At 41.7% G+C, this 15,348-nt stretch overlaps 1 protein-coding gene across 1 annotated transcript in view; it reads left to right on the top strand.

The window, feature by feature from the left end:
• The window catches only part of NKAIN2 (sodium/potassium transporting ATPase interacting 2), a 548,435-nt gene extending 533,966 nt beyond the window's left edge, over positions 1 to 14,469 (top strand). Inside the window, exon 6 of the mRNA XM_075707629.1 lies at positions 14,384 to 14,469. Coding sequence (XP_075563744.1) covers positions 14,384 to 14,469 — 86 coding nt within the window. The remainder of the gene's footprint in view (positions 1 to 14,383) is intronic.
• The last annotated feature ends 879 nt before the right edge of the window (positions 14,470 to 15,348 follow it).

The raw sequence follows: 15,348 nt of genomic DNA, 5'->3' as shown, positions 1-15,348 counted from the left end.
AAGCTGTTACTGCCTTACTAAAAGAAAATTCAATGTATTTTTGAAAATGTTATTAAATATACAGATATTTTGTGGAAAACCCTGCAATGTAAGCAATAAAGCAGCATTCTCCGGGGTCTTTTTGTCTGTAAGCAATTAAAAAAGAAACCTGGGTTACTGAAGTGGGAATTCAGCACTCGCCTTGCAGGTTCTGTTGAGGGAAAGGGGACTGGCTTGTTATTAGAGGGACAGCTTTGGCTGGGAAGGAACCCCAGCCTAGAAAAAAATCACCAATTCAGTCTGCATCCCACGGTGAAATCCAAATCCAGGAGGCTCCCTTGCAGACCCAGACAGGGAGAAGAAACAGCCTTTACCCACCATACACAATGGCAAGGCAATCAGAGAATAAATATGGCCTGTCTGACTGTTCCCTGAGTACCGTGAGGTACAACCTTTGCACTATCTCACACTAGCAGGGATCCAACTTGCACATACACTATCTTCTTTTCTCTTGGCACTGTTTCCAGGTAAACTGCAAAGCAAAAGAAATTGCAGCTGGGTTAAATAGATTTTTGCTGCATATTCCCTTGAGACCAGCTTTTGGGGATGTCTGGCACAGAAGTAAAGCTCTAGATAGCCCTTTAAAATGATTTCACACACCCCATAAAAGCTTGAATTCAAGATTCTATTTGAATTACTGAAAATTCTCAGGAAGACAATACCCCAGATAAGGGATATCTACTGGTGAGCACAGCATAGCAATGATGTGCCAATAAACTCAGTGCCAAACAACAATCCTCTCTGGGATCCTAGGCCTGACCTGGGAAGTACAAAGGTGATGACAAAGATTTTCTTTTAAAAGACAATATTAAATTCATTAGTTGTGAGAGATGTGAAATTTTGACAAACATATGGGATAGGTAGAAAAGCCTTTTATTTTTAGCTTTGTTACAGGCTGCCTTCTGCCTCTGGGAATGTTATTTAACCCCTCTATACTTTTGTTTCCCATATTTAAAATGGGAAATAATGACAGGGACAAACTCACAGGCGTGTTGCTTCATAACTTTGAGCTTCTGGGATGAAAGGTATTACTGAAGTGCAGAATATGCTCAGGTATCACTTTATTTCTGTGCCAAATGCTTTTCACAATCTGCTTAGCAAGACATTAGAGAGAAATAATACCTCAGCTTCCATCCCTGCTTAAAAATCTCTAAAATAAAGACAAAGAGAAACCAGTAGCAAACATTCAGCTATTAATTCTGCTTCTTTATTTCCCCTCCCATTTTCTGGTGAATATGGCTGTAAGTTCTGAGACTACCGGGACAGGAGAAAGATAGGAAGGAAACAGAAAGTAAGGCTGAGGGAGATGGCTGAAGATGACTGCAACCATCCTTCTGCATCAAGGCTGGGCTTGAATGCACCTCTGGAAGTTGTTGTCCCGGGCAGCCTGGCAGATCTCTTCCCCTCCAGCTAAATGGTGACACCACAGCTGCAGTGTAAGCTACAGCCCTAGCAATGCGGCGCTGTCTGTTGCACTTGTGTAACACAACACAAGAGAGGAGGTACCAGGTCTATCCAGTCCACTATGCGATATCCAGCAATAAAGAACATCTGATGCTTACTTCCATATCTATTTGCCATACAGGCGTACAAGAACATAGCAAGTTTGTGGTTCCTCAAAAATCCTGACCGTAATTTGCAGTTCAGGGACTTCCTTAGCCAGATGTGGTCTCGTCATGTTTTGTTGCCCACAATGATCTTTTCTTCCTGAAAGTGTACTGCTACGTTTGAACTAAGAACATTTTTGTCAAACACAGCCTCCCGAGAGAAGGAGTTCCAGCACCTCAGCTATACATTTCATTAGTTTTGCACCCACCATTTGTGTAATGTGTCCTGTGCCTTTCTCTGGAAAACAGTGGTCATTCCATCTTCACCTTTTCTGTGCTGCCACAGGTTTTATAGACCATCATCAACTGCCTCCCTCAGCCTATGTGGGAATATTACAGAACTTGTGATCATTTTTTGGTAGGTGGGAGAGGGTTTCTGCATCTTCAAACCCTTTACATCATTGAAATAATAGAAGCGGAATCTGTCGTAAAGGAATAATAGCATCACGAGGAGAAACACATTTGCATTTTTGGGCCCCTCAATGATGCCACAAAAAGTCAAGGATGGCATTCATCTCACATACCTACAGCTGCATGTAAGCACGCCTGCAGTTTAAAGTAACAATCAAGATTTCCAACAGAGTCAATGGAGGCAGGGATGTAACTCTGAAGAGCAATTTGCTCTATCTGTGGTAGACACCTCTCACAAGAGGGTGAATCACTGGTCTGACTTGTTTGGTTAAGGCTAAGGCAAGCCTAGGCAGTCTGCAGAGGGAACATGGGAGCAAATAACCATAGGAACAAATGCAAGCCAATATTTAAAGCATAATTTTTCTCCAACTGTTGAACAGGTCATTCATGAATGAAAATTCAATGAACAGGCTACAAAAGCTGAAGCCGAAGCTTGGTTTTGCTCAGCTGCACTCTCCAATTTACAGCCTGTGGCTAAATTAGCAGCTTTTTTCATTTACTTGTTTCATTTAGTGTGGTGACTGCTACGTGAACTAAGTAAACCAAAGGGAGGGAAATGGGATGCCTTCAGCTGTCAGGATGCTGACGGAAGTGTGGAGGGAGAGAAGCCTTTGAAATCCCATGGTACTGCCGCATGCTTGTCATCCTAAAGAGAGCTGTTTTGGAGAGCCGCAGTGCCACCAGGAACGTTTAGGAAATTCCCTGAGATGCCTGTACAGCATCAACCTTTTGCACGTATCAATAGCTGGTTCCCGTGACATTATTTCCAGTCATGTCCTGTCTAGGAGGGGACCTTTCACAGAGCAGAAGGCTGGTGTTAAGCATCTCATTCTCACCGGTGCAGAGCACAGGCACTCCGCATCCCACAAGGCACACTCACTGGTTAGAAAGCACAGGCTGAAAATATCTGAGCTGCACAGTGTGAGGCTGAAGCGCAGAAGGGAAAGCCTATGGCGGGAAGATATGACAACTGAAACCGGCTGTGTTTGAGATGCAAATAGACCTGAGCGGTCCAAGGTGTCATAGAGCTTGGCAGACGTTACACAGCCTGGTCTGTGATCATTTGGCACTGTACTGCAGAGAGAGAAACAAACTTAAAGCTCAGAGGAGGTGCAGTTTGTTTAAATAATAGCAAGTAATTAGTCTGAAGACAAAATCAGTGATGGCATTTTATAATTACAATTAATTTAAAGGTTAATTTCCTTTGGTGCTAAAATCTTATTTAAAACATTTACCAGGAAAGAAAATTAGGATGTTACTATCTAGATGCATAGAATGCTTCTGGGAATCCATGCCTATTATCACTAGAAAATTAGGTTAGACTCAAAGTGGGATTTTCGATTCATTTTGGTGTATAATAGAGAGTGGTCAGGGCCTTGAGTCAGAAGGGTTGCTTGGGGTAGACTGTACGATTTGCATTTTCTTTGTTTGTGGGATTAATTGCAAATGTTTCCAACAAAAGGGCTGGGTTTATACATGAACAAGCTTGACATGAAAAGAAAATTGGTTATGGATTGCTGCCTTCATAACTAATGAAGTTGATGTTCAAGGAATCCCTAGGAGACAGGGCTGTGGTATGAGGTGGTATGTAAATAAAATCACACGGGGGAAAATGGTGGTATTGCTGGCTCCATCTATGATAATTTCTCTTCTCCCTCACTGTCTTCCCTGCCACTCCCCTTGCATCCGTCACCACCTCCTGTGGTGATTGTCAACCTCAAGTTTAAAAAATGTCTAAATAACATAAAGTAGAGATTGAAGGAATAACATTTCCATTCCAGCAGCTCAACACAATGGGGTACTGCTTAATAAAATCAATGCATTGTAACAGCCAGGGGAATACACTTACCTTGCATAATTTTTTTTAACTATTCACCACCCATGTTTTATCTTTTCAAGAAAGACAAGTTGCAGAAGTATTGGAAAAGATCCACACATATGAAAAGAGAATGAAGAATTAACATATCTTTTATGAAGAAAGATACATTTCATACCAAAACATTTTGAAAATATTACTTGTCTTGTCATGAATTAATGGATTCAGGAGAGGAACAAAAAGAAGTCCAGATCATGAAACAATGTCCCACACGGCTGTGCCAAACCAGTAAGAGAAATGAGGTAGTAACTAGTGACAGTTCTGACAAAAGCCACAGATGATTTGAAGAGATGCTCAGGTTATTGCCACAGCTGAACAGGACGTGGTCTTCCTGGCCATGGAAATGTTTTGATATTTAAAAGTAAACAAAACTTATACTCAAAATCAGGAAAAATAAGCAAAATCTGAGACCCTCCACAAGCTGAAAATTGCATGGAAAATGGTTTCAGGCAGACTGTCATGTTTTGTTTTGATGCCGGTGAAAGACTTCATTTTGATATGAGTAATTTATTGCTACTTTGCACTGAATGTGGAGGGCTGTCTTTGAAGGCAGGCCCTCCTTTTCCCCGGGGGAGTCTCCTCCTTCACCCTGTGGAGGGAGGGCAGCTCAGACCCCGTTGAACGCAGGCAGACAAGCAGCCCGCAGGTGGACATGCTGGGCTGCCGGCCCCCTTCCCCATGCCTGTTTCACAGACTCTGAGGGCAGCTGGCTGCCTCCTCAGGGGTTCAGCCAAAATGAGCGGGTGTAACAGAGCAAGTCCGAGCCAGCCAAGCTCAGTCTGGACTGAAGGACAGCAACATCTCGGAGAGGAGCAGTGATGAGCTGCTGCGGGTGGACTAGACTCATTAACCATTTCCAGTGGCCCTGAAAAGGACACCTGCCCACAGCCTCTTAGTGTCTTCCCCACTGAGACAGTCAGCGTGAGCTCCTCACAGTTTCCCACATGCCTGGGACATAGCTTTGTACTAAATTATTTTTATCAGCATGCCTTCTGTTAAAGTTTTCCTTATTACTTTCCCTTTAAAATATCTAGATAGGTCTTCATTAGCATTGGACTGTTAACTTTCATAGATTTGGGCCTTAATTCTCCACTTTGTTGCACCTACTAATGACTCTTATTCTAATTTATTAGTGTGGTGGTCACACTTGGAGGCCACTGCCCCAGGCATTTTCTTTTTCCTCCTTTTTTTCTTTTTTCCTCTCTTTATTGCTTGCCCCTAGCAATGATCTGGCTAAGAACAATTTTTCCTAATGATTCATTTGATAACTTCTATGATAATTCAGTCTACCCCACATTTTCTTTAATTCTTAGAATGATTTGTCAGTCAAAAACTACTTCAGGGCTATATTTTTTTGCTCAGTACTCAAGCATGAAAAATTGAAAGCAAATGGCTATTATCCAGCAGTGTCCAGGTCTGTCCAGTTTAGACAAATAATATATTCTTCAGACTATTAATGTTCTCATAGCTGAGTGGAGGTGTTTTACAGACTCTTTATTGAATGTTAGACAAACCCCATTGCAACCTTGGACAAGCTTTGCAAAGCCTTGCAGGGGTCAAGCAGCAGCCTACCTGACTGCAACCTTATTTCCAGGTCTATAAGCTTGACAGGTGGCTTGCTGCATTTATCAGATATAAAAGGCAGCGCTGACCATTTCAGTCCAGTGTTTCTCACTGCTGCAGCTCTGCTCCAGTCGCTTCCTCCTGGCCTCTGGTTCCTGTTCTTGCCTGCCCTATCCCTGGTCCCTGTTTCTGCCTTCAGCTGCCGAAGCCTCACTCATGCCTCCCAGCCCCTGCTTGGTTACTCCTGGCCACTTTCATCCTGGACCCTTTCTGCTCAGCCAGGACCCTGGTCCCCACCTCCCTGACACAGTTCCTGCTGCTGGCCAGCACTGCCTTGCTGAGGTATTGATCCGGAACATAGTCTTCCTCACCTCCTGCCTTGAGACTCTGCCACTGACCAGACCCTTTCTCCACCTGGGAGTGTGAGATGCATTTTAGCGTCTCTAATTTCTGGACCCTCAGCGTCATTCATCCTGCTGTTTTCTGCTGGGCACAACCATGAGCTGGGCTCACCTTGAGTGCAATATCTACATCCCTGTTTGGTCCTAATTATAGGGAGCATCAGGCTGTGATCCCTGTCAGTACCTCTGTAAGGGTGGTGACACCAGGCAGTGCTTATCAGATTTCACAAACCTGTGTACCTCCCCAGTCCTACATCTTATCTCAGAAGGGCTGATCAAAGAATTAGCCGGGAGATCAGCAGCAACAGAGACAGAAGATGATGCAAGCCTTTATCCAACAAGAACCATGATAAGAGAAGAAGAATTTAGAGGAAAAGCCCTGTGAAGCAAAAAAATTACAGAATAATTTTGACTGGTATAAAAACAAACAACATGGAAATAGTGGCAGTGGGGCAGAATCTGAGCTGAGACACTCCACCAAAATTTGTGTAGGGGTTTCCCTTTGCTGTTTCTGTGGACGTCGTAGGGCTCAGAAATTCCATGAGGTTACAGTTTAAAAATCTGTGGGTTTAGTTTCACCTTGCAAATGGGTGAGCTAGGAGCACTCACAGGCAGTTACCAGCTCTTTGGCAGAAATGCAGTTCATTGCACCGCAAGAGCTGGACCGAGTGTCCAAATTCTTACGCTTCTGAACCCTCCTGTGTCGGCAGGAAGGGCACAGCTTCACATATTGGCAGATGCCCTCCTTCCCCCTGCTTCGCTGGGGCTTGGCTCTATCCCATTTTGCAAGTCTAAATCACTGTGCACTCAGCACAAAGACCAATAACGTTTGATTATCATTGTAAACAAACTTTATTGAGGTTGTATTCAAGCAAACCTCCTCCTGTGTGCTATATTGTGGAACAGCCACCAGGCCATGATCACAGCATAAAAAGGCAGCAGCACTAAAGTGTTTGGAAGTGTCTTCACCAAACAGCCAGGAGGGTAGCAGGATACTGGCAAAGCTGCAGGAGCAAGGGTGTCCCCATATGTTCTTTTATATTTTTTCCCGTATGTCATTTCCAAAGTTATTAAAACCAAGCCTAATTTTAGTCCCCTCCATTTTTTCTGAGTTTGGCCAGTTTTTAGCTACCAGCATTTGTACACAGCTCTCTCTTGTCTCACATTCTCACTTCTGCACCAACAGTGCCTCCAGTGATATTATTTAGCTGCAGTTTGTTTTCCGTCTCTCCTCTCTCCCAGCTACTCGTGCAGTAGAGTGCCTTGCTTTGGCAGTCAAGCTTAATCACTGCACCTCCAAGGCCTGAGTCCAGGGGGCCAAGTCTTTGGCCTCCGGAGCCAGTGTACATAAGTTTAAGACCTCACATGTCAGGTGTAGTACATGTACACCACGTGTTGTCTCTCTGCTATACCATGTGGGGAATATCTTCAGTCATGACATGCACGTGCAAGAAACATTCCTGTGCACATGCACATATGCTTCCCTGGTCATTAGCACTTTTTAACTGGTACCATCTTTATGATGGGTAATTGTAAATTTTTAATATTATTTTAGTGCTTTAGATTCATGAATATATTTAAAGACTGTTATGATGCCAAGCACTCTGCAAATATGAATGCCAACCCTGTTTCTTGGAGCTTGCGATCTACATACTAGACAACAGGCAACTGGTAGGTACAGGTGGAAAGTGAGCACAAAGAAACTGAGCAAATATTATTCACTGTGGTAGACAGGAATATAAGTGGATTGGCAACCTAATTATTGCCAACAGAGCAAAGAAGAGTTTTAGGGAAAATAATGAGAAAAGTGTTTTTGAAATAGTTCTCACAAGGAGAGAAAATGTTTGGAAATCTTACAGGTATGGACATCAAGCTGGCAGCATGGGAGCAGAATTTAGTTTTCAGAAACGGAAGAAGAGATTAATGTGGAGTCTCCACAAAAAGCTTTAAATGTAAGATTTAGCTTCTACTTGATGAAATATGGAAGATTAAATCAGTAGCAGGATGCAGAGAGGAGTAACCTAGCTAAAGAGATGACTCCTGCAGCTTTCATCTCCTTGACTTCACATTTGGTGAGTTCAAAAAAAAGGAACAATTGTGGTGTTTGACACTTAGAGCCCTGGGTAAATGTTATAGCTGTGTCAACAGATAGAAAAGTCTTCCTCTTCAATATGCAAAAATAATCTTTGGAAATTAAATTGTGCACAGCCCAAACCAAAGTTGACATCTAACTTATATCCTCAAGTGACAGGCAGACTGGAGGATACAAGTGCCATCGCTCACTATGAGAGGTAGCAGAGAAGGTTACGGAGGAGCAACTAAGAGTTCTGGTTTTAGCCATGCTGAACTGGAATTGATGTTTAATTATCCATGGGTAAATATCACAGAGAGAAGCTGAGATTTCAGTTTGTATAGAAGGAGCAGAGTGAGCACAAGCCAGGTACTCCGTGACACCTCAGGGAGCCAACAACAGCAGAACTTGCGTTTGCAAGTGCGACTACCCAGTTTACAGGAGATGGAGAAAAATGAAAGGCAGAGGTTACTGCTCATGGGGCTCCAGCAGAGTGCTGGAGGGAAAACCTTCAAGAAGGGAGATAAATGACAAGAGGAGGAAGGTGAGAACCTGCAGAGGAGAGAGCAGAAGCCAGAGAGGCAAAGGTTGCAGGAAGAAGAGAGGAGAGGCTGTGTGAAAGGTGGCTGGATGACCACAGAGAGGACTGTGTGCGCTGGGTTACCAGTACCCAAATTTGAATAGGAAGAGGTGATCTGACTGTGGTTCCAGCTGCATACAAGGGACAGAACACAAGATGGGAGAAAATCTTCATAGAATCATAGAATCATTTAGGTTGGAAAAGACCTTTAAGATCGTCCAGTCCAACCATTAACCTAACACTACCAAGTCCACCACTAAACCAATTAAGGGTAGAGAGCAATTTCATGTTTCCTGGACTGATGGATGGATTATTTTTAATGAAAGTAAAAACTAGGGATCATTAAGGTTGGAGAGGATCTCTAGGACCATCAGTCCAACCATCAACCTAACACCACCATGCCCACTAAACCATGTCCCGGAGTGCCACATCTACACATTTTTTGAATGCCTCCAGGGATGGTGACTCCACCGCCTCTCTGGGCAGCCTGTTCCAATGCTTGACCACCCTTTCCATGAAGAAATTTTTCCTAATATCCAATCTAAACCTCCCCTGATGCAGCTTGAGGCCATTTCCTCTCGTCCTAAAAAAATGGAGGAAAGTAGCTCCAGAAAGAGTTTGAAACCATCAGAGGAGATAGAGAGAGAATGGAACAAGCAGGCATAAGGGTGGGGTTGGGATTTTTTATGAAAGGAATTTATATGTATTTGTATTGGCAGGGAAATGCAAAAAAAGAGATCAAGAGAAAACTCTGTCACCAGGACAAGTAGAAGTTTTACAGGACAAAATTCCTGTGACTGTAATAAGAGAGAAGGGGAAATTAACTGTAAAAGGAGGAGTGAAAAAGAATGGAAAACTGAAGAAAGGAGGAGTACTTTATCAGTTTGCTCATACAAGAAATGGGAGAGATGGTATGGACAGAAACAAGTGGAGATGGGGGGAAGGAAGCAGATGAGGAGGTGATGGGGGTGTCTGGGATGAAATTACTAAATCTGGACAAGCAAAGCTGCTTCATCAGGGAGATTGACAAAGTGGAGGAGGAGAGGAGGAACCAGTGACAGAAGTCACCCTCATTACAAAATTACTTCCAAAGACATTTTTGCTTTTAAAGAAGGAGCCACAGGCAGGATGCGGATGCTGTGGTGAAGGCAGGGTTGAGTGCTGGCAGTACATTCACCACTGTGAGAGGCAGGGCCTCATGCATAAAGGGTAGGGGTGAAATAATCAGCAGAACAAACAATAGTAGCAAAGAAACAAAGGAGAGGGTTTGAAAGCAGTCCAGAAGTCATCCATACTGCAGGTCACAGGTTGGCCAAGTACATGGCTGTTTCCAAACCTTTCTCTTTCTTTTTCTTTGCAGATAAAGCCACTCATCTCCCTCCCCATTCCTAAACTCTATATCCTTTCATATCTAGTCTGCATTGATTTTTGCATGCCTACTAAAATGCAAGGAAAGCCATAGTGTCAGTCACGTTTTTATACACATAGGCCCTAAATGACTCTTTGGGTCAGATCCTAAGCTAATGTAAATTATCATTGCTTCAATGAAATCACTGAAGCTATAAATACATACATTAGCTGTGGACGTGAATCTTTATGCTTCTGTACTTAGAGAGGAAAATTTCTATAAGGAGAATAGTGTCTAGTCTTCTGGTTTCTATTCAATATCTCTCCTTTTGCTTTCTACAGGAAGATGTTATTGCTTTTATTCCACACAGTTTCCTTTCTCTTTGTCCATCTGCTGATTTCACCAGTTTCATTGTTTCTCGTTGCTAGTTTTCTAGAATGTCCCTTCTCCCATATGCATATCCATGCTAATGGGGTCCTTTTTGTGCATCCCAGTTTAATGATCCCTCTATACACCACAAACTTCCAGAAATGAAAAATAAGAAACCCATTTATGCCTCTCATCCTGTCCTGATACACAACAAAGGCAGTGGGAACTGTGACTGTGAGCAAAGGCTGAAACTTCACATCCCTGTGGGTATTTAGAAAATATGTCCTTATTTTGAGCCATATGTCCTGTTTGTGTTACAGTTGTAACCACAGTCATACGCCTGACAAGCCTCTTAACACCAGCAAAGGAAGAAAACACTCTGGCTGAATTTCTTGTAACACATTTTACAAATAAATAGTACTGTTATTATCCTATTCAAGTCCAGCTAGGAAAATAAGCATCTCGGCACCCAATATTTCAAAGGAATGGGATTCTGTGTTTGTATATGCACGTGTGCTTTTACTGAAGCAAAACATGACAAAAGAACCACTTCTGATAACAGTGGCATGTAAGATGAATGTAAAATAGAATAGTCAAAAAAGTGTTTGATGGATGAGGTTAAGGAAGGAAGCCTCTGTAGCGATTCAGCTAATGAGCCTTCTTTTATTCATCTCATGTTACTGCTGCCAGGAATGTATCAGTTGTACGACACTTTTAGTGACCTTTCAGGCACAGCCAGGAAAAAATGCCTGCAGAAAGGGCAGCATTTTGCGTGCTTTAAGAAACTAGCTCAGAGTCCACAGGGAGCTTTTAGCACAGTCTGGACGCCGCAGGCTTTGCAGTGATGAGAAGCTGCCACCATCAAGAAAACTTGCTACAAAGAAATTACTGAAATCATTTTGTATTGGAGTTCACTTTCTACTACATACATTTACCTACCCTGCAAAGTTTATTGGTGTGTGTAAGAAGCCATTGTATGTCTACAACAAGGTCGCAGTAATATCCTCTGCCATACTGTCATTTGGTTACACATGTAGGAATTTCCTGCCAGTTGAACGCAGAAATGTCTCTGCAAGCTTGCCTTGTTTGTCACTTGACAATCTGGCTTGTTAACACTCTATGTTTAATCTGTGCAACAGGGCAAAGACACAATACATGCAGAGATATTCATCATGCATCTTTCTCTCATGCCCATGCAAACTCATTTTACTCAAAGAAATCTGTTTCTTAACATGTTGGTTTAGCTTTCTGAAAACAACCCTAAAATCTCCCTTAAGACCTTTTGCCTCGTGACTGCAAAACTGAGTATCCATGCCTGCAGCCTTCTAATAATGGTTTATTGGTTGCTTGAAGGGTCTTGGGAAGTACCCAAGAAATGCAAAGCCGGACAAATCCATAACAACAGTAAAGTGACATGTATTGACACCAGTGAGACGCTCAGTCCAACACAGGTATTTTCTGACTTGTGTTGTCAGAGGTCAAGAGTGAGAAAAAAAGGAAACCTCAGCAAAAGGACAAACCATAACTACAGCAAAGACATGACTGTTCTTTTTGCTGCAATCTTTTTATCTGAATAAGAGGTGTTCTATTTCCTCCCAGCCTAGCACTTCACTCAACAATATTCCTATTCTTATTCTTCATTCTCTGCCTATAAACTTAGTACACTTCCAAAGATCACACTGTAATAAAGTTATTCTGATGGTTACAGACAGTGAGTAAGTAGGAAGCAACAAATGGCATGTGTCTTGATTTTAGCAAAATTTTGACCCTATGAAAGGTTTGTAAGCAGGCCAGGGAAACACTGGCCAGATGCAGTCATCATAGGTTTTGTGCAGAATCGTTTAAAACTCTATTTGAAATTTAGTTATCAATCAGCTGGGATGACATTTCAGATGGGATCCCACTGGGACCTCAGCTAGAGAAATCATTCTCTTCATTATTTTTGCTAACAGCAAGGATGATAGAGGAGAGAACATTTGTAAAAATTTCGGATGAAACCAGCCTGGGAGGGGTACGAGCACTTGTGGAGATAGGATTAGAAGTCAAAATGATCTTGAGAAGTGGCTTGAAATCAAGAAGATGAAATTCAATACAGACAAGTGCAAAAGAACTCCTGTGGGGAAGAATCAATCAGGTGTCGTCAGATAAAATATGGACTACTGGGCTAGACTACAGTTAGTGTCAAAACATAAAAATAAAGATCTAGTTATTAAGTGTTTGTATGATACTGTTGAAAAAAGAAGGGGCAAAAAAACCAAACAACAAAAACCCCACCATGTTATTCCAGGTAATGTACAGAAGATCTACATGGCAGTTGTTCCAGTTAGTCCTGATCTGTGCACCACACTGTTAGAAAAACATAAGCAGACTGAAAAAGGATCTTCAGGCTTGGGAATCGAGAGGCTTGGAAAACATGGGCCAGGACAAAAATTTGAAAGAACTAGGTATGCTTAAATCTGGAAAAGATGGATAGCATGAAAATACTTTTTGAAAATGTTTAAAAGTAGTTATAAAGAAAAAAAAAAAGTCTCATTTGTCTTCATATCCATAGGGAGAAATGGCCAAAATGTAGAAAAGTAGTTAATTTGCAGGAAATTACATTTAAATTAGACATTAGGAAGTTAGGCACAGGGAAAGGCAACACAAAAAGATTATAGAACTTCCTTCATTAGAGATGTCAGGGATTAATTTAGTAAAACATCATTCTGGGATAGGACTATACGTAATGTTACCACAGAGCACAGAATCAGGGGCCATTTCTTGCCAGGGAAGAAGGTGGATGACAGGTTCAACATGTCTGTGGTTGCAATGGAGACATTCTGTACCAGTCCAGTCTAGTGTTTTGGTGGCAATTTTCTTGCAAAGTAAATGGTGGACAGAGGGGTACAAGAATTTGATTTTGTAACATGTCTGGAATGTGTGTGACTGTATTGATAAGTGTGGCACACATTGAGGCGCACCTTAGCATAAAATAACCTCATAAATGAGAGTTTTAAGGACTCCAACTGCTGTGAAAGTTCTCAAACCAAGGGTTATAAATTTACATTTTGTGATTTTTATGTGAATGTTACTGCATTTTAGATCCACAAGAAGCTATCCAATATCAAAGAAGCTTTTTTTTCTTTTTTTTTGCTCTTAATGTACACAGAGCCAGTCTGTCAGTAGCAGTGCCCAGACCCACAAAAAATGTACTTCCATACCTGAACTCTTTGGGCCTTTTCTATCAAAGTAAAGTCAAATTCACATCTGCTATGTAACAAACAGTATTTCAGGGATGAGAGCTGCCCACAAATAACCCCCAAAAGCCAATACTTGGGTCTCCTGGTGCAAAGGAAGCAAAGGATGCTCTTTTACCTGTGTGAAGAAAGTGTTATAGCAGAGAAACAGGGGTCTCAGGCTCAGATAAGATTGAATTGCCCTGGAAATTGTTTAAAGTAAATATGAGAAGACCATTGGGAACTGGCTGTCATGTGAATTAATAAATAACTCCCACCCTACAACCTTCCTGCAGACCCCCAGCGCCTTGAGAGAAATGCTGGTTTCCTTAGATCTGTGAAGCCTCATCTCTGAAGCTCAGATAAATTGTTCCAACCTCCTGTTCATGCATTTCAACCTAAATGTCAAAGCAGGGAATCAGAAAAACTTCTGTCTCTCGGACAGAGTCGGATCAATGTGCTCTCTCCTCTACATCACTGAACCACAGTATGACAGCAAGGCAGACACAGTAGTCACAGCCAGAAGCAATGCATTCATGCCGATAAATAAATGGGTTTCAGCATTTGTAATATCTGAATAGCATGTTGTTTTGTACTCCAGTGAGGTGGTCTACTTGAAAAATAGGGATGTGTGGCTATTTCTGATAGACAGATGGCTGTTATAAATCCCTCATTGTCTTTCTGTGATTTTAAAATTAATTTGATTTTAAAATTTAAAATGGGACTTTGCCCTTTTCTATCTTTTTTACCCTTTTTCTGCACCTCCACAATTAGCTGGTCTAATTTTAACAGATTATTAGGGGGTCCATCAAAAGTAATCTGTGTGCTGGGTGGTTCTTGAATGATAGTGCCTATCACTTCTGAAAAGGTGTTGCTAATGAAAGCAATTTTCCCCCCTTTCAGTTGATTTCATAGGTGGATTTGACTCTTACGGCTATCAAGGTCCACAGAAGACATCTCATTTACAGCTACAGCCCATGTATATGTAAGTACTTAACTTCTGAGATATTCTGCAGAGTGGCAGGCTGATATTAAAGGATCATTAAGCTGAAAGATGATGTGACTTAAAAATTCAGAACAGGCAGAAGCCTCTTTTCAGAGTCTGAATTCATGCTACATGTAAGCATGAACATTACTCTTCTGTTGAATTATAATGATTTCTTACAGCAGGATACAATGTGTCACAGTTGTTTAAATAACACCTGATTTTCCCCCATTTTCATTCAAGTACTTTCCACTCAAAGGCAATGAGAACTCGATTTAGTAAAAAAAGTAGTCAAATCTGACAAAACTTGGTTGCAAAACAGTGGATTTTATTAAATTTTATCAAAAGTTCAGCAACTTTCTAATTTAGTGGATGCATTTAGCATTTGTCTTACCAGCACACCTGTTCACTGAGGCACCTCTGTACCTCCAGTCTCGACATTAAAAAAAAAAAAAAAAAAGTAACAATATATGGCTTTTAAAACCAGTTTGAATAGAAGACAGTATTCTACCTAACCAGTGAGAGTGACAACTCCATTCACTGCCTAGAAGCCTGATCTTTTTGGGGATTAAATCGGTAGTCAAATCTCAGCACATATACACAACTGGAGTACATTCACACTAGAGCTAACACCCAACCATAGGCCAGTCTAGGAATAATCATCTCCAAATATTTTTTGTACTGATGCCAGCTACAATTCAGAACAGTCCTGACTGCCCAGATAAATCTTACCTCACTGCTGCAGCCTTTTGAGATGTTTTTTATTTACCATCACTGGCCTACATGGTAAAAGCACAGCACAGAACAGCTCAAAGGGGCAACATTTACTTTTTCCTTTGTTTCTCTTCTGAACAGTTCTTTTGAGGAAAAGAACTGAATACAG

Source organism: Pelecanus crispus, chromosome 3, assembly GCF_030463565.1.
Source record: "Pelecanus crispus isolate bPelCri1 chromosome 3, bPelCri1.pri, whole genome shotgun sequence".
Lineage (NCBI taxonomy): Eukaryota > Metazoa > Chordata > Aves > Pelecaniformes > Pelecanidae > Pelecanus > Pelecanus crispus.
The sequence above is the reverse complement of the archived record's forward strand: the minus strand, read 5'-3'. Positions and strand labels throughout refer to the sequence as shown.